Here is an 18,841-nt window from a genome sequence, read left to right as displayed (position 1 = left end):
GAAAAAAGGGACAAATCTGAACATTAATGGAACAATATTTTGACTACTAATTTGATTTTTTTTCATTTTTTTTTATTTTTTTTTAAAATCGTCACATCATCATCTTTTCGATGGCTAACAGCCAATGACGTATGGGTGCGTAAAAAAGGAAACTAAGTGAAAGTATAACATAGCCAAATAAATAACAGGACTGTTTTTGCAGCAAAATAAAAATAGAGAGTTGATTAAATGTAGCAGTAATATTACCTGATCTCTTTTGGGGGAGAAAACTGTAGCTTGCGTTTAAATTAGTTAAAAAGAGACATTACTAACACGATTTAAGCGCCCCTAGTTGGACGACAAACATGGTTCCTTTTCCGAGCATGTTCTTCATTGTGGTGCTGCGTTCGACATGCATAACCATACCAGCAATCCTCCCTTTGTGATGCATCCGAGGGCAGATGCTATTACATTATGTCAAATTATACATATATATTATCTAAGCAAACTCAACTTCAGCTTATAATGCAATAATTATCCATGAATAAATAGAAGAGCTTACATATTTGGGCAGTGAAATCCGGAACCAATACAAAAGAAAGGAGACCAACTTTTCATAACAAGTGCTGCATTCAAAATAGATTACTATAAATTCACCATTTTTCACATAAAATGATACTACCAGCTAAGGAAAACCAAGCAGACACAAGACACTCCCACCTTCATTATAATATGAGAAGAATCAAATAAAATGGTGAAGCCTTGCAGGAAATATAAGGGTTCTTTTGGTCAGGTTCACAAAGGAGGGTTTAGGACCACAAATATAATCATCCATAAACCATCATAGCATTTTCTTAAGAGGGGTTAGGATCACGAGTAAAATGACTCAGCCTCTCAATGTGGAATGACTCAATCTGTTTAAAGAAATGAAGTAATCTGAACTTATAGGACAGGGTTGTTTTATATACCACTTCAAAATAGCAATTCTGCTTAGCAAATTGTATTTAGAATATTCCTGTACCTTTGCCCCACAACACACGGAACTGCACCTGCTTTGGCACATTACTCCCTTACAGAGGATAGAAAAAGTTTTAACATGGTATATAAAAAAAAATACTAGTAACCACCAATTATTGAACACGGGAAGCCAGCATATTACCAGACCTATAGAAACCCTAAATTAGTTGGTTTAGGGTTAGGGTTTCATTAGCCAACCCAAAGAAAGAGAAGGCATAGAAGATAAAAGCTTCAAACAGAAGAAAAAACAACCTGCAAACATGAGTTGCTGCAGTTATCCTCTCAGCATGATTGAGCGGCATCCTTGTTCGGTCTGCAAAAAAGCATCAGAAACTATCCTCACAAACAAAACTGTGCATAAGTTTACTACTGTTTTGGTAGCGGTTTTACAAGCTGATGAAAACAGTATATTATAAACTTAATTTTGTTTAATACTCTACCACTAGGACCAGTTAATCTTATAGGCAGTTTCAGTCTATTTGAAGCAATTTGTATTCAAATACATTGAAAGTGCTCTGAGAAAAACCACCCTCACATTCTTCTCTTGGTTTTTCCTTGTAAAAGGCATTTCTTTCCCCTCATCAATGTGCAAAAGCCATGATAGACGGTCCAAGTTTTAGTGGTGACCATAATGATAGTTATCAACAATTTCAAAGATCAGAGGCTTTTTCAGAAGAACGTATTAGAGTTCTATATTAGCTTTGAAGTCTCCACTAAAATCAGAGAGGAAAGTAGAGAACTGAAGCAGGCCATAGAGGCAGTGGTGTGAGGATAATTTTAGGGGAGAAATGCTCCAGTATTATCTTTTGGTGTGATTGTGGGTATGCGTAAAACATGAAAGTATTCAATTCTAGTAGGCAGCTAAAAATTGGTAATAAGAAATCTAAAATCATTCTGTTAATTGAACTCACCTAATATGGGAACGTTTTCCTTATCTTTCATTTTAATATTCAAATTTTCTTCATATTGTTCTTAATTATGTACAACATACTGCATATAAAGATGCTATTGAAATATATAAGCTGCATTAATGATAAATCATCTGCACCAATGAAATGAAATAAATAGAACATACTGTTTTAAGAAAAACCGAAACAGTTAGCACAAAGGTACAGATTATTTTGGTCCTATGTTTAGTTAAGCAAATGTGCTCTACCAAAGCATCCAACAGAGATAAAATGAATGAGACACATTTTGTGCACAGATGGAATAAGCTCTAGATGCAACACTATTTAATTTTTTTTAAAAAATAAAAAAGAGAGAGAGAACGGATGAAACTAAGATGATGTACCAATAGAACCTTTGTTAATTAGTGTCAGAATCAAACACGAGTATATTACAGTTGCATTCTATTCTTCTGAAGTTGCAACCCCCATTCCCGTGCTGGCTTTGAAATATTAAATTTGATCAATGGGTTTTAGGAACTAGAGTTCAAACACACAAGACAATTACTTGCCCAATTTTGGAGCAAAAAGAACATGTTAAAATATCAACATACCAATTTCCCTATTGTTTAGCTTTCTAATCCATTCTGCAACAACTGCTTGCAGGGTTCTGCCAGACTGACTAATACACCTTTCTGTAATCTATGGAAAAAGGTGCACGAAATCAGAATTTTACTAGTAATGTAGTATAATATAATAACAATATGTTGAAGAGAACCATACATCTTGTTCATGTCTGTTCATTTCATGTGCCAAGAAAGGAATCCTAGTGATAGTGTGCTCAGAAATCTGCCCAACGTATTTATCAGTAAAAGTTGTAAATTTTTGTACGTCAAAACATTGGAGCCCAAAAGAGTTTTGGCAACATGAAATTGTACAGTAGTCTTGCAAACAGAGATAAAGAGGAACTTTTCAAGAAATAAAAATTCAGCAACTATAGTGGGGAATGAAAGATCGAAAATAATAATACTCAATAACTAGTAATCTGCTCAAGAATACCACTTATGTCTATGAAATGGAAGGCATAATAAGCAGGGGTCCAAGAGAGAGGGAGATTACAGAAAATGAGGGAGCACTAAGCAATTTCATAGAAGACCTTTCTCTAAAGAGGAGGGGTACTGTGAAACCAAATCGCTCATGCAGCCACCTTTTTATTTCCAAAGTGTGTGAAATTTGAAAGACTCTAGGACAGAACATCAAGGTAGGCTTGCTTGTAGTGAAAGGAATGTTTAATGAAATATGCAACATTGGTCATATGTAAACAAACACCACATATTAAGAGAACAAAGAAAACAGTGACACATTGGGGAACTTGTCTACAAACAATAGACATGGATGTTAGATCAATATGTTTTAACTAGCAGCGTATACCGGTCTAAATGTCTCATGATTGCACACAGGATGATATTCACTTCTGGTAACCCTTTGGGCATGCCAATATGCACCACAAAATGATCTGTCACATCCTGAACCTGCAAAAGTGAATCAAAAATTGCTAAGAAAAGAAAGCGGCTTGATTTGGAATGTTATGTGACATTCCCAAGAGGTTCAGACTAGAAATTCCAAATTTCAAAGTATGCATACAGCTGGACAGGGACTAAATTGAGATTTTAATAAATTCTGAGCGATGGAATGGTATTTAAACCAATCACCCATTCAATTACTTCCCACGGTTGGACAAGGAAAAAAGTTGTAGCGAGAAAATGCAAGGTAGAGAAAATAAACTAGAGAGGAACAGCGGGGGAAATTTTGAGGGTAAACCAGAAAGAGACAAAATTCAACACTAAAAATAACAGATATTATACATCTAACCTTCTGAAAACTGAAATAACATACTTATAAACAAGCCATAAACCCCAAAAATACCAAACATCACTCCCGATAAAATTAACTTCAGGAAGTTCAGTTCTTCATTTTCAAATGTTTGGATGGCAGAAAATATAGCGGTCAGCAGAAAAAAAAAAAAAGAAGAGGCCAGAACACAAAAGTTGTCTCTTTTAATTGGGAGTAAAACAACTTTGAAACATATCAAAGCATTCCACCCTTCACTTCCACCATAGGAACCCATGAGTCATCAAGACCCGAACTCAGCACCCAGCCACCCATTGCACTTTTCTCATTGCCAGCTCAGATCTCCCTTTTCTCTTTCTCTTTCAAGCCTCAACCCAGCAGCTACATTCCCCTTCCCCTTTTTTCATCATTAATATCTATTCTGTTCTATAACCAGCGCTTAACATCCCAAAATAGCCCTTGATTTCAGTTTTCTTTTTCTTGTTCTTTGTCATATATTATATATATAATAAAAACTTTCCAAACACAAAATTTGTCCAAGTTCATGAGGTTATTGTTTGTTTTCCTTCTTTATTTATCTGAAATTGAGGTAATGGGATATCGTATTTATTTAAAGTGTTTTATAGTTCTAAATGAGAATAAGGAAAACTGTTTGGTGATTTTTCTTGAACAAAAAATAAAAATAGCAATACACTAGGAGGACCATTGTTGTGTTCTAACTTTTGAAGGAAAATAAAAAATTGGGTTGTATCATATTATAAGCATTTATGTTGGTAAATCTTGATAAAATTTTCACTGCATTACAAACACCAGAAACTATTTTGGTAAAATTTAGCTATTAGACCATGTACTTTGAGTAAGTTGTGGATTTAGTACTTGTACTTCAAATCTAATTTAGTCATTTTCAGTCCCTGTACTTTTAGAATTTCAAAATTTTAGTCTAGACCAAATGGCAACTATTAAATTCATTAAGTTTTGTTATTTTCAAAATTTGATGCGTCAAACATATTATCACATGCATAATGCCATGTCAGCTTGACATCTCTACATATTACTAACAAAAAAGTCAGTTAATAGATTTAACTACTATCGTTTACATTAAGACTAAAATTTCAAAATTCAAAAAATATAGCAATTAAAAATGATCTAATTGGAGAAAATGGACTAAATCTCTAAATAGTATAATTTAACCAAACATATTTAACAGCTACTGTTTGGTCATGACTAACTCTTCAAATTTTGAGAAGTACAGGGACTAAAATTGATCAAATTAAAGTATAAGTACTAAATCTACAAGTTATGCAAAGAACATGATCTAATAACAGAATTTGACCAATATTTTTCATATGAATAACCCAAAATCAAAAGAAATTCTTATTTCAGGAAGTCAGTTTAAATAGAAATATATATATCTTGTAGGAAATAAATTTCTTGACCAATCCTAAGGATGATTAGATGGGAATAATTGTGGACCTAGGAAAAAATTTGAGTTGTATCCAGACTTATTTTTGTATATATCACATTTAAGGTCATGTATATCTAAATATCAAAGGAGTGAAATTAACACAAAGCATCCTAAAGAATGATAACAATTGAACTCATAAAACATAACAGCGTTGATAAATAAAGTATTTAGACAAGTATGTATTTTTTATTCCCCATCAATCCCACAATCTGATACTTACAGTGTTGTGGTACATCTATATCAGCCCTAGAAGGCATCATTCCACCACAATTTTGACATTGTATATGGATGGTCTGCTGGTTGCACTGAAATCCACCAATTGCGGAGCCTGAAAGTTGCAATTGAAAGGTCATCACTTAGAAAAAAAGAAACAAGAACTAGGCAAAAAGTACTTAAAAAGAGCTAACGTAGTGTTTGGTCAGGGCATAAACATTCCATTCCCCAACATTCAATCTCCAATCCTGATGCAGATGTTCACTTCACATAATGGTTAATCAATGGAATAGCCTTACAACCTCATTACCGAGGCTGTAATAGCTATTATTGGTTGAGAGCAAAAAATACTGGCTACTCATGCCTACTCCATTCAGCAAGGAATAGGCCAGAAAATAATCTTCCCATTTTGCCCTTCTAAAACAAGAGTAGATACTAGAGAAAGGAGGAACGGAAGGAAAAAGGTGAAATGGAGAAGGAAATGATGCCGGGCCATGCAGGCAGAGCTTCTTTCTCCTAAGGCATTGTTAAGAGAACTTTTGAGTCTTAGGCTTCAAGGCTGAAGAGGACATTCAAGAGATGGGCATATCATTGGCACAGTTTTTTGTAGGTCTAGGCTTTTCCAGTCATCTTTATTAAAAACAAAAGGGAAGGTTCATGTCTATCGTGGATCATCTCTGGATTAGTAGTCAATGTTGGACAGAGACTAGATACTAGGTTTCAGCTGCCAGAATCTGGCTCTATTGAAGATTCATGTAATAAGAAGGTGGTTGCTTAAATTTAAGATAGAAAGAGAGGTTTAGGCGAAGTTATAGTGATAGAGGAGAAAATAAAATAAAGCTACTTACAAGTTATAATATGCATAAGAAATTATATCAAATTATTTTTATATAATTTATATTAAATACTATATATTATATATAAATATATTTTTTAATTATATTTCTAAATATTATTTCCAAAATAATTTAAATATAATTCTTAAAGAAAAAATTATTAAAATAAACTTTCATATACTACATTTCTTAAAAATATTTTTTAAAATAATTTTATTATTTGTATTTGATAATTTATTACTATTGTAGCATGTTTAATTGTATTTTATATATTATGTTAATAATATTTTATGATATTATTATACATATTATAGTGTTTATGGTACTATTATCTATTACTAATATTATAAATAAAATATTATTATTTAATTCATGGGAAAATGGTCATTTTACACACATTCCTTATCTATAAATTCAGACAATTAAACAATGTAATAGCAGTATTCTTTTATCATATTCGACAAACCAAATTATGTAATACTTATTCTCCCTCTATGCAATTCCCTATCAAATATATATTCGATTCCTCATGTATTCCTTTCAACGAACCAAAAATGCTGTAAGCTTATTATCCAAAGCATCTATGATTATATATAAGAGTTGGATACAAAAATTTATAGTAAATATTAGGCCTTAAGATTTTGACATCTGCCCATTCTTATTTTAGTTGGGGACATTGGATGGAAGGTAAATTAGAAAGAGGGGTGAAAATGGGGACATTGGATGGAAGGTAAAAAGAAACGGGCGAGCAAAGGGAGGAAAGATAGAGGGAAAAAAGAAAGAAATGAGAAGGAAAAAAAAGGAAAGAGATCTTCTCTGTGATTTTTAGCTATTTTAATATATTTAAAATATTATAGATTTATTACTATACAATATGATTTTTTATATACATTAATAATTCATGTATCTTTTCACATATTTATTTATTCATATTGTGTTCATTTTATTTTTATTGTTGCTTTATAATTGTTTATCCTATGTTTTGTTTATGTCATATTCTAAGCACTTAATGTTGCACATAGTTTGTTATCCTAAATCAATTTACAAAAAAATTGTGTTCGTGTTCATAATCACAATGATTTGATTTTAAATTATTTAAATAGTAATTAAATTTAGAAAAATATTCTATTACTTCTTTTTATATGAAGTTTACTTCTACCCATACCCGTCATCATTCTTAAACCGGAGGAAAGGACGCACCTAAATGCGTTCAAACCCACATCCACCTAATTATTATAATAGCAACGGTATCAACTGAGCTAACACTCAGTCAGCTTTTTTTTTTAAATCATGCTATTTAAACAGATTGATCCATATATTGAATGACATGCCATATTTATCAGAATTATTATATAAAATTTTAAATTATGTATATATAATATAAAAATATTTAAATATGTAAATAATAATTATTTAATATAATTAAAATTAAAATTTTTGTAATTAATTATTTAAATCCCCTGCCTTGCGGGGAATAAAATCTAGTGCAAGTATGAAACACTAACTAAAGGTAGGAAAAGAAACAGAGAGATATTGATGTTATCCCCTTCTTTATTTGCACAATAGAACTATTAAAGACAGAGAAAGAGAAATTGGCACTACATAATATAAAGAGAAAAAAAATCAAGAATTCGGAAAAATAGGGAAAAAAATTCTCACCACATTGAGGGCATTGAGTTCCTACGTCATCACTCTCCTCACTAGCATATTCGTCACCATCATACGCCCAACCCCTTTTCCTTCGCGAACCTCTTTCAGACCTAATGGCCTAGAACAAGTACAAACAATAACCAACAATAGGAGAAAAAAGAGAAAATCACAAATAGATGATAGCTAAATAATTTATGCGATACAATAACTATGGCTTACCTCTAAGGCTGGATGTTATCAGAAAGAAATTAATTCTAGAGGGACATCAACTAAAATGAATATTTTGTAACACATACATTCTAGAATTCTAGTGCTCTAGAATTTATAATTATTATCTGTGGATAATCTTGAAGGCATCGCTTAGTGCTTTCCCAAATAAAATGAAGACCTGATGAGGTGAAGTGGGTACAAATTAAACACAATGTTTGCTCTATTTTCAGCTGGAAGAACTCCTAGATGTCCAGCAATAATTATACACCAAAACTACATTTAATCTTGTGCAAGACATTTAACCTTGGAAAATTTACCCTCCTGTTATTACACAACATAACAAAACAAAAGCTAACTTACAAGGATTGGGTGCTAGCAATTGGTTAGGATGAACAACCAATATATGCATGTTAATCATTAGATGTCACAATTGCCTAACCTGGAACATTAATACTCGAGGCAATTTATCTTAGTAAAGGTCTCTTGTTGACATCATAAAAAATAAAAGATAAAAGAAGCAAACATACAAATTACAACAAGACAGAGTGCAACTACTCACAAGATTTGATCTTATCGTTGCGTAAGAGTCTATAAGTGCAATTTCTTCATCTGAACGTTTTAAAGAAGGATCAGCTTCCAGGATCTCCTGAACAAAAAAGAAGTTAATTCAATAAAAACGATAAGATAAAAATAATATCACACCCTACTCTAGGATGATGACACGGGTTTCAAACCCTTAAAGTGCTCACAAATTGAAATACCAAAAAAAAAAAAAACCATGATGTGTTAAGGAGACCTCAATACATACAGAAGAGACCCAAACAACAAATATCAACAAGTAGCTCTCAGGACAAGAGCAATAAATTGTTAACACAAAAGGGATTCGTCAATAAAAGTTATCCTGCTATATCTAGAGATAGCAAATGAGAAAGTTTAAGTCAAGTTGTCTTCGGATCCAAACAGTTTCAGATTTGGTTCAGAGGTTCATGTCTTTCTAGATTCAAATCCATTTCAACTCTTCATAGCCCAGGTCATCCTTGGTCGGGCAAGTTTAGGGTAATTTAGGATTTCAAGTAACCTTTTTTACAAAATAAGAGCAATAATTTCTCTTCCTTCAAACAAGGTGTCAAGTCAATACCTTTGATTAAATTTATAATTTGTGATTTACTTTATAGGGTGCTCTAGTCATAGGAGATGATTCAAGCCATATTACCCAAATAGTTATAAAATAAAAAGAAATTCAGAATTTTACCTCCTCGATATTGTGCAGAAATGGGTTTCTTCCAGCAAATTGTACAACAGCTCTACACTGGGGACATAGCACACCTGAATGTTTCTTCTGTGACCTCTTTAACCACTCAGAAAAGCATCCGTTGCTGAAGGCAATAGAAGGAATCTAGAATTAAAATCAATTATGGCAATCTATAATACTGAATTAAGCAAGAAATAAATTACAAACCAGAAATTATGAAGGCAAGGAGCAATAGTGATAACATCATGCCATATATTCAAGCAGATGCTGCATTTTGCATGTTCAACATCTACAGAGATCTGAAAAAATACCAGGAAAAGAAAATAAATGTATATATATGCTATAAGCATACCAATAGATGTAATAGTCAACATGAGAGAAAAATATTAATGATATCTTTGTTTCACCTTCAATTTCTTTTTGCAGGTTTCTTGACTGGGCATCAGTTTAAATATGTAGCTCAAGTATTCTGGAAGAAACAAGAGCAAATAATGCCATAAACCAACTAGAACATGTTACATCACTTAAAAAACTACTACTACTATTATTTAATGTAATAATAACAAAATACCAAGTTTTGTAGTACCAAAGATGAGTTCCTTCAGAAAAAAGAAGTATTCAAATTGACACGTATTGGCTTATGGACAACTTGAATAATATGTTTATCTTTTAACAGAAAAACTCAGACTATTGTCAATTTTGGTTAAACTCAGGAAAGCAGCACAGTAATAGAAAATACAACAATGACATTGCTTAAAGAGGAGGATAACAGGAAAAAGAAAATATGGTGAGAAGGTAAGCAGGAAAAAGTAAAGAAAGATATAGTCTAATAGAGGCCATAACATCCTTCAACCATAGCTTCAAAACCAGTTATTTAAAAGCCATCTGAGTATGACCATGATTTTTCAGTTAAAATGGTCCTTAAATGTGGCATATATAAAGCAATATAAAACTTAGGCTTAAAATATAGATTGGCTCCTAAACTTGGCAACTTTTCTCAAATTAGCTCCTAAACATTTTTTTGGATCACATTGGTCCCTAAGGTTGGCATCCGTTACATAAATCGGTCCCTATGGTTAACACCGTTAGTTTTTTTAAGGCTTAATATACAGATTGGCCCCTAAACTTTTTTTTTTGGGGTCATAGTGGTCCCTAAGATTGGCATCCATTGCATAAATTAGTCCCTACACTGACACAGTTTGTTTTTGAAGAATTTGCTGCTGTGGACAAGTATGGGGGTGACACGTGGAGAAATAAGGGAAACAACGCATGGATTCATCTTTAATCATTCTTAAAATATTTTAAAAAAAAAAACCTTAAAATTTTGAAAAAAAATTAAAACTTTTAAGGGAGATTATAAATTATAAAAATTCAAAAAAGTAAATATACAAAAAAAAAATTAAGTTAAAATTTAACATTTAAAAGCTTACTCTTCAAATATTCAACTTTAAAAAAAATTTTAAATCTAAAAATATATAACAAATAAAATTAAAAATATACAAATAAATAAAAGTAAATTTTTTTAGAAATTTACAAAAAGTAAAAAAGAAAACAAAAAATAATGAAAAATTGATCAGGCCTTGACCAAAGTTAACCGGGCTTGACTAGCATTGACCGACGTCAACCAGTCAATTTTTGTTTCTTTAATGTTTAAAATATTTTTAATTTTATATTTTTACAATTTCTTGTAATTTACTAAAATTTTAACCAAATTTATTTATTTTTAAACATTTTTTTTAATTTTTTGAAATTTAACTAAATTTGATATTTTTATTTTCAAATTATACATATTATTTTTTATGTTTTTTATTTTCAATTTATACATATTATTTTTTATGTTTTTTATTTTCAATTTATATACATATATATATTCTTTTTTTAAAGTTTTATGATTTATATATTTCTTATATTTTTTAACAAATTTTAAATTTTTTTATGAATGGATAAATATGAATCCATGTGTCGTCCCCTTATTTCTCCACTTGTCAGCCCCATGCTTGTCCACATCAACAAATTCTTAAAAAAAACATGTAGAGACCAATTTGGGTAATGTCAACCTTAGGTAGTGGTGAGCAAAACTCGATTCGATTAGAAAAATCGAATTTTGATTTAATCAAATCGTGTTATTCGAATTATTCAATTTTTTCGAGTCAACTCAAATAAGTAATTCAAGTTTCAAGTTCAAGTCAAGTTGAATTTTACAATTCAAATAATTCGAATAACAGATTGATGTAAATACCCCTTTGGTCCCTACCAATTTTGAAAATGAGCAAATTGGTCTCTCTCTTAACAAAAATTACAAAATAGTTCAAAATAATTTTCAAAAATTCAAAATAAGTTTTAAAATTCAAAATATTTATAAAAATTCTAAAAATTATATTTTTTTTAAAAAATTATAAAAATTTAAAAATAAATTCTAAAGAATATTTGAAAAAGTTAAAATTTTAAAAATTTTCTAAAATAGTAATTTTTGGAACTTAAATAAATTAATTAATAATTTAATTTTATCAAATTAATATTTAAAATGTCTTTTTTTTCTTATTTTGCTTTGGAAAAGTTTCCAAAGATATATGGTTTCAAATTTATGTGCTCTAACATGAAATTAGTCATATTTTAAAAAATTTTAATTTGACATGTTTAATTTTTTAATTTAACTCGAACAATTCACTCTATTCGAGTCGACTTGAATTTTATTTCACTCAATCGAAAAAATTTCAATTCAAGTTAGGATGACAAAATAGGACTCGTCAACTAGATTAACTCGAAATTTTTTCACTCAATTCGATCAAACGCTCAACCCTAACCTTAAGGACCAATATGATCCAAAAAAAAAGTTTAGGGGCCAATGCGAGAAAAGTTGCCAAGTTCAGGGGTCAATCTATATATTAAGCCTAAAACTTACACAACACATTTGTTGTCAGTATTGTGCTAACTGGTAGGTCCATTTTGCCATAGTGTTTTTGGAGTAACCAACAAGACTTAACTTGCTCATAAGCAGAAAAATGCAAATAAAAAAATGGTTTGTATTTGATTAAGATGTATTAGTGATAACTTCTGTTTATAAAAATAAGTAGCAGCAGGGTATGAACCAAACAGTAAAGTCCAAAAAGCAATAGCATATTATTCACAATGATGTTCCCCATTCATATAACTTTCCATCACTCCAAACAATATTAAACCAAACTATCACCTTTTGTGGAGTGAGAGAAGCCCTTGATAGATGAGAACAATGTCTACCTCCCACCAGTCCAAGGATAAATATTTAAGAAAATGATAATGTACTTAATTTCAATAGATACTAAACTCTTAACTTCCCTTTGATTTGAAAAAAACAAATCAGAAAACAATCTTAACACTTTACAATCCAACCACTGATATTTTTTAGCAATTTTAATCAATGAGAAACAGTTTGCATAAATTACTATCTAACATAAACAATTAAAAGAACGAGTTACAGAGTGATCTATTAAAATTATTCAACAGGTGTAATTTTAAGTCATGAAAGGTCAGTTATGGAAACATAACAATCAAATAAAATTAAAACTGACCTTCTCTATTAGGACCCAAAACCATTTCAGTTCCACATTTGATTTCAACAACATCTTCTCTTCGGACAACAGCATCATCAACAAGAATATCATTTGAACTGCAGTAGCTCAAAGCATAAGTAGAAAAGAGAATAAAGTAAAAACAAATATAAGTTGTAGTATTTTGCATAATAGAATACATTATTTAAAATGGGGACCGTGTTCCACTACACCAGAGCTACTGAAAACCTGATCTTATTGTTACTTTGATGTTTCACTTCTATCAATATCCTTTGTTAATGCTACTTTATCTCTGTAACTACTTTGTTGCATCATATAAACTTTGAAGGGTCAAGAAATCTATAGCATTCACAAATAACTTCAGTAAAATCTTCTAAAAGAAAAGGCAGGTAGAATTATATCTTGATCCTATACATTATCGAACAATATTATGGAGGCGGCTGGTAGTAATTGTGCATGCACATTTTTCTTTCATAATGACAGTAAGACCGACATTTAGAGATCAGAACAGATAACTTGATCAAGACAACCTATTATTCATGACATAAGACGCAAGCTTCTACTAAACCTCATTAGCTACCCAAAAAAGAAAGCACGCACGGGCATGTCAATGGTTTTTAGATACCTTTTATTTTGCATCATTGCAGTTAACATATCTGCATTCCTTGTTATTTTGCACCAGTCATGCTTCACTTGGGAAGAAGATGTGATCTGAGAACTTACTATCATCTCTTCTGAACATACCTCAATATCCGACTGTTGCGCGTGTAAGGGAACTGCAAAAGTAAGAATTTGATGAATATCCAAAGCCTTAACAGTAAATAAATCACCAAAAATATACAGTAAAATCTTCCTTCATGTATTCAATATCGCAAGCAAAAGAATTTTCATGTCAAAATCTGGCATTTGATTCTTTGAGAACTCCTCATATCAGAAATCATCCCAATTGCACTAAAATTTGTAGCAATAGGAGTTGCAAAATATCCGACAACAATGGTACATTTTAGTAATAAGTCAAGAATTAAAGGTAATGAAGATACAAGACTTGTTTGTTTGCAGTGAAATCAAAGAACGGCCAAGGACTTGCCTAAATTAATGAACTGCTTAAAGAATAGACACTCATCAGAATAGCTTCTAACTGGGTGATCGAATGGACATTCCAGAGATACTAAAGTTAACATTTTTCCGTTTCCGTGATAGAAACTACGCTCTTTAAAGCATGCCCTTGAAATTATTCGATTAAAAAATTCAAGAATGAAATAGCATGCTCTCAATTCATGATTTTAGTCCTTGGGGGTGATGCCAGAGATAAATCTTTTCACGTTTCAGGTACAATATGCCTTTTGAATAAATGCAGCTATTGCAATAAAAGAACCTAACTAAGAAATCCCAATTGAATTTTGTGGAAAAATAAGTGATAAATGAAAGCATAAAGGGAATAATACAAGTCAGAAGACTGGCGACTGAAGAATGGGAAATTGGGTGGGGAAAAGGTAATACCAAGCTTAGCCCAAATTTGGGAGGATGATTGTGAACCAGAGGATTCCCCAACTTCTGCCATGAATGGATGTTCTTTCATGTATCTTCTATGAAGCCTGGGGCTAGGATGGGGTTTTAGTTTCAGAGAAAAAGTAAAACTATATATACACTCTTGTTTCTTTAATGGTTAAAATATGCTTATAGTTCCTGTTATTTTCGAAAATTAAGAATTTAGTCTCTGTACTTGTATCTCCAGGAATTTAGTCCCTCTACAATAGTTGGACTCGGGCGATTGGCCACCAAAATGGAAAATTTTCTATGCAGGCCCTTTAAAAAATGTTTAAATTATAAATAGTATATGGTCAAACTACAGTTTGGACCCTCAAAAATGTAAATAATTCTATGAAATCCCTTCAAAAAATAATGAAATCATAAAATAATACATAATAAAATTATATTTTAACCTCTCAAAAAATTATAATTCAATTCTGTCCCCCCTTAAAAAAATTTTCTGGATCTGCCCCTTGGTTAGACTTAAATTTTTGAAATCGCAAAAGTAGGAGGATTAAATTTCTAAAAATACGAGTACAAGGACTAAATTATTAATTCTCAAAAAGTAAAGGGACTATACCCATGTTTTAACCTTCTTTAATACACTGTTTTTCATTAAACAGACTATGATTTATTAGTGAATTGGTCCCTGAATTATATCCAATTTGCATATTGGTCTTTAAACTAAATGATCAATTTATCTCATCTATTCAAAAATCATACGGACTAATCTAAAAATTGAGGTATGATTCAAAAATCGTATGGTATTTAATAAGAACTTATAATGTGTCTCATTCCTAATGTAACAAAATCTTTGATTTAGATAAATTTTGAAGAAATTTAAGGACTAATCTAAAAATTGAGGTATAATTGAAGGTCCAATTTACGAATAAAACCAACATAATAAAGCTTGCTGTGGAAGAGAATAGCGTAACGACTGAAGCAATACGCACGAAGTCAAAGGCCTCACCCAAATATCGTATCGGCGACGAATTGCAAACTTGGGAGGTACGATTTTCCAATTGTTCATTAAGTATTTATTAAAATTTATTAATTTTAAAACTCATGTTCCGCGTCTACTACTTAAGAGGTCTATAGAATACAAAGAATTAATTATTAGAATCGTTTCAATAGAAACTTAAAAAATAAAAAAAAATTAATTTTCTTTTATAAGAAGGGAAAGGATTGTCTCACCTATCTACATATTATTTGATAATACAAATTTTTATTCTACTTCGTACAAAATAATTGGTTAAATCGAAAATTTATATTTTTTTAATTGATTCAAAAAATATAGTAAATCGATTAAAAATAAATTAATGTAAAATTAGTTGAATCATTAAAAAATTAATTAAAAAATCATTCAAATCGAATTTAAGTTATTAGGATTAATAAAATGAAGGTTTATGTTAATAATTTTGTTCAAGTTTTTAAAATAATTTAATTTATATGTTTTTTTATAATGATTGAATCGAAAATTAGTGATTTGATTGGTTTAACTACCAATGTAATTTTTACAACATTACTTTTATCACAACACGTGGTAAAAGGAGAGCACGAACTCCTCTTTTAGTGTAAATGATATTTTTGAATAATTTCATTATAAATTCTAATTTTATTTGTATTTTTTACATAATATTTAGAATTACTCATAATCACTCTTAATACGCTTTAGCTACTGTACCCATATTTTTCTATATTAATAATAATTTTCATGTAAATCGAACTAAAGCATTGTTTGCTTGTGCTTCCAAAAAACATTTTTCATTCAAAAAATATTTTTTCCTTAAATTATTTACTAAACAAACTTCAATTCAACTTAAAAAGCCCGTTTAAAAAATCATTTTTCCTCGGTTAAAAAAGTTGAAATTTTAAACTTTTTCTAGAAAAAAAATGCTTTTGACTAATTAATTACCTTTTTGTCCTCATCATTTTTCACGGTAACAATTTTTTCTTCATTTCTTCTTCCCTCTGCTTATTTTTTATTTTCCTTCCATTTTCTTCCATTTTCAAGATCCTCAAGATTTAAAAAAATATATATTTTTAAAAATAATACAACTATATTAATATTTAATTACAAATATTTAATAATTATATTTAAATATTTAAAACATAATTTATATATTTTAATTAGATTTTATAAATAATTAATATTAATTACTTAGAAATATTTAACATTAGTATTTCATATATTAAAATATTAACAATAAATTATAATAAATTATTTTTATATTATTACTAAAATATCATAATATTAACTAATTTAAATATTATTTAAATATATATTTATTTTATAATATAATGTTTAAAATAAATATTTTATTTTTCAAAAACACTTTTTAGCAATAATGTTAAATGCTCAATTCTTAAACTAAATTTATCAAAAACATTTGTCAAAAGCACTTTTAAAACACTTGTTAAAAAATAATACTAAACCCGCAGTAAATATTGCCTGAGTCGCAAAAACTAAAGAAGCTTCCTTGATAGCGGTACATTTGAAAATTCTATAAATTCCTGAGGGTCAACTCTAGAAAAGATCGCATTAAGGGCCTTTAAGCTGCCACTAGCCAACTTCATTTCGTCACTCGTCCAAGTCAATACAAGCGTAAGAGTCTTTACCACGAGAGTCAGTTCCGTACCTAGTGGAACGCTCTGTTTCAGTGCTCAACCGGGATGATTAGGGGTAAATTCCGTTTCACTTGAAATTCGGCTCTGTTTCGGTGGTTTCGGGCTGTTTCAGTAATTTTCGGCTATTCCGGTGGAATTAAAGGTACCGTGCGGTACCAAACCAATGCTTAATGAAAGGCTTAACAATCAATGTAAGGTCAAAATTGATATTTGGCCGACAAATTCCCGATCGTGTCTGTCACTGTACCTCTGTATTTTTGCGCCTCTACCCAGCTGCCCCTTCACTACCGCTCCTCCGCCACCCAGCCGGTAACGGAAGCAGCATATGTAAGGTTAGTATCTGAAGCCATCGTTAGCATCCATCCTTCTGCAGCATCCTGTTTCTGTTTGAGGGTTAGTGTTCTGTTAGATAGTGTGATCCTCTTTCTTTTTCTAGTCTTTTATTTTATTCCGGTGGTTACTTATTTTTCATTCATTAGTAGAAGAAATAGAAGAAACGGTTTCATGGAGGCAAAATAGGAGAAATCATGAATTGATTTTAGATGTCAGGTTGTGTTGTATTTTGCTCATGTATTTCAAATAATTAGAAATGGATATTGATGCTTTACAGGTATTTTAGACCAAAATGGATATTGATTTTGAATATGAATTTGTGATTTCAATGTTTGATTTTGCATGTATTTTATAAATATATATTAAATATTTTTTAAAATATAGTAATAAATCCAAAACGGTACATCTTAGTATGTATGAATGTTAATAGAAAACGGTACATTTATTGGTACGGGTTTGATCAATAGTTGGAGGTGTTAGAATTGAGTGTCATGCTTTTTTTATCCATAGACTTTATGAAAGCCCTCTTCTTGACTTTTTCTAGTACAAGTATAATTGGAGACATCCAACATACAGCGTTTGGTAATTAAGGGTTAGTTTAACCATGCTTTTATAAAGTGTTTTTGAAAAATGTTATGAAAAAGTGTTTTTGAGAAATATTTTTAAAAATTTTGATTTAAGATTTGAGTATTTAGTATTACTGTCAAAAAATACTTTTGAAAAATAAAATGTCTATTTTAGATATGTTATTATCAAGTAACAAATATTTATTTAAATAGTGATCAAATTAATTCATATTTTTATATTTTAATAAGAATATAAAAAATTTTATTATAACTTGTATTAATATTTTACTATATGAAATATAAATTTTAAATATTTTTAAGCAATACATATTAATTATTTATAAAATTTAATTAGAATATATAAATTATATTTGAAATATATAAATATAACCGTTAAATATTTGTAATTAGATATTAACACAATTGTATTATTTTAAAAAATATTTTTTTTATTTTTAATTAATGATTTTAATACATTTGTAATTAGTCACCAATAAAAAAAGGAGTGAAAGCACTATATTATTGGAAGGGTGAAAAAGTAATTAAGCATTAATAGTGCTTTTAGGAGAGGAAAAGTTAAAATTTTAGCTTCTCCTTTTCAGAAGTGCTTCTAAAAAGTTAAAAATTTTAACCAAAAACAATTTGTTTTAGAACCAAAAGTGTTTTTTTTTAAGCGCTACTAAACAAGCTCTAAAGCACCTCCCTTTTCAATACAAAATTAACAAGATATCCACTTAGCGCATCAAGTGTCTCACCTTGATACCAATTGTAAATTCATTGTTTTTATTTTTTAAACTATTCACTTAGTTACAATTGAATGAAATAACTATTTAAAAAGGAAAAAAAATATGGACACTAAAAAACTTTTCACTCCGATTC

The 18,841-nt window shown here is 30.1% G+C and overlaps 1 protein-coding gene across 1 annotated transcript; it reads right to left on the bottom strand.

Annotated features, from left to right (window-relative positions):
- Window positions 1-178: 178 nt before the first annotated feature.
- On the bottom strand, window positions 179-14,630 carry LOC107937640 (E3 ubiquitin-protein ligase CHFR). Its single transcript, XM_016870567.2, has 15 exons — window positions 14,406-14,630; window positions 13,531-13,681; window positions 12,906-13,003; window positions 9,765-9,826; window positions 9,565-9,656; window positions 9,358-9,481; window positions 8,665-8,751; window positions 7,905-8,013; window positions 5,417-5,524; window positions 3,312-3,412; window positions 2,664-2,729; window positions 2,495-2,582; window positions 1,249-1,309; window positions 542-605; window positions 179-443 (listed from the first exon to the last, which is right to left on the bottom strand). Exons 1-15 carry the CDS (start codon window positions 14,482-14,484, stop codon window positions 318-320), a joined length of 1,416 nt encoding a protein of 471 aa, XP_016726056.1. The 5' UTR covers window positions 14,485-14,630; the 3' UTR covers window positions 179-317.
- Between the last annotated feature and the right edge of the window lie 4,211 nt (window positions 14,631-18,841).

This window comes from Gossypium hirsutum, chromosome A05 (assembly GCF_007990345.1).
Source record: "Gossypium hirsutum isolate 1008001.06 chromosome A05, Gossypium_hirsutum_v2.1, whole genome shotgun sequence".
Lineage (NCBI taxonomy): Eukaryota > Viridiplantae > Streptophyta > Magnoliopsida > Malvales > Malvaceae > Gossypium > Gossypium hirsutum.
The sequence above is the reverse complement of the archived record's forward strand: the minus strand, read 5'-3'. Positions and strand labels throughout refer to the sequence as shown.

Coding starts and splice junctions, on each gene's coding strand:
- LOC107937640 (XM_016870567.2), bottom strand. CDS start 14,484: ATGAAAGAACATCCATTCATGGCAGAAGTTGGGGAATCCTCTGGTTCA. Junction 9,657..9,764: donor CCTGCAAAAAGAAATTGAAG/GTGAAACAAAGA, acceptor GTATTTTTTCAG/ATCTCTGTAGATGTTGAACA. Junction 444..541: donor GGATTTCACTGCCCAAATAT/GTAAGCTCTTCT, acceptor ATAATGTAATAG/CATCTGCCCTCGGATGCATC.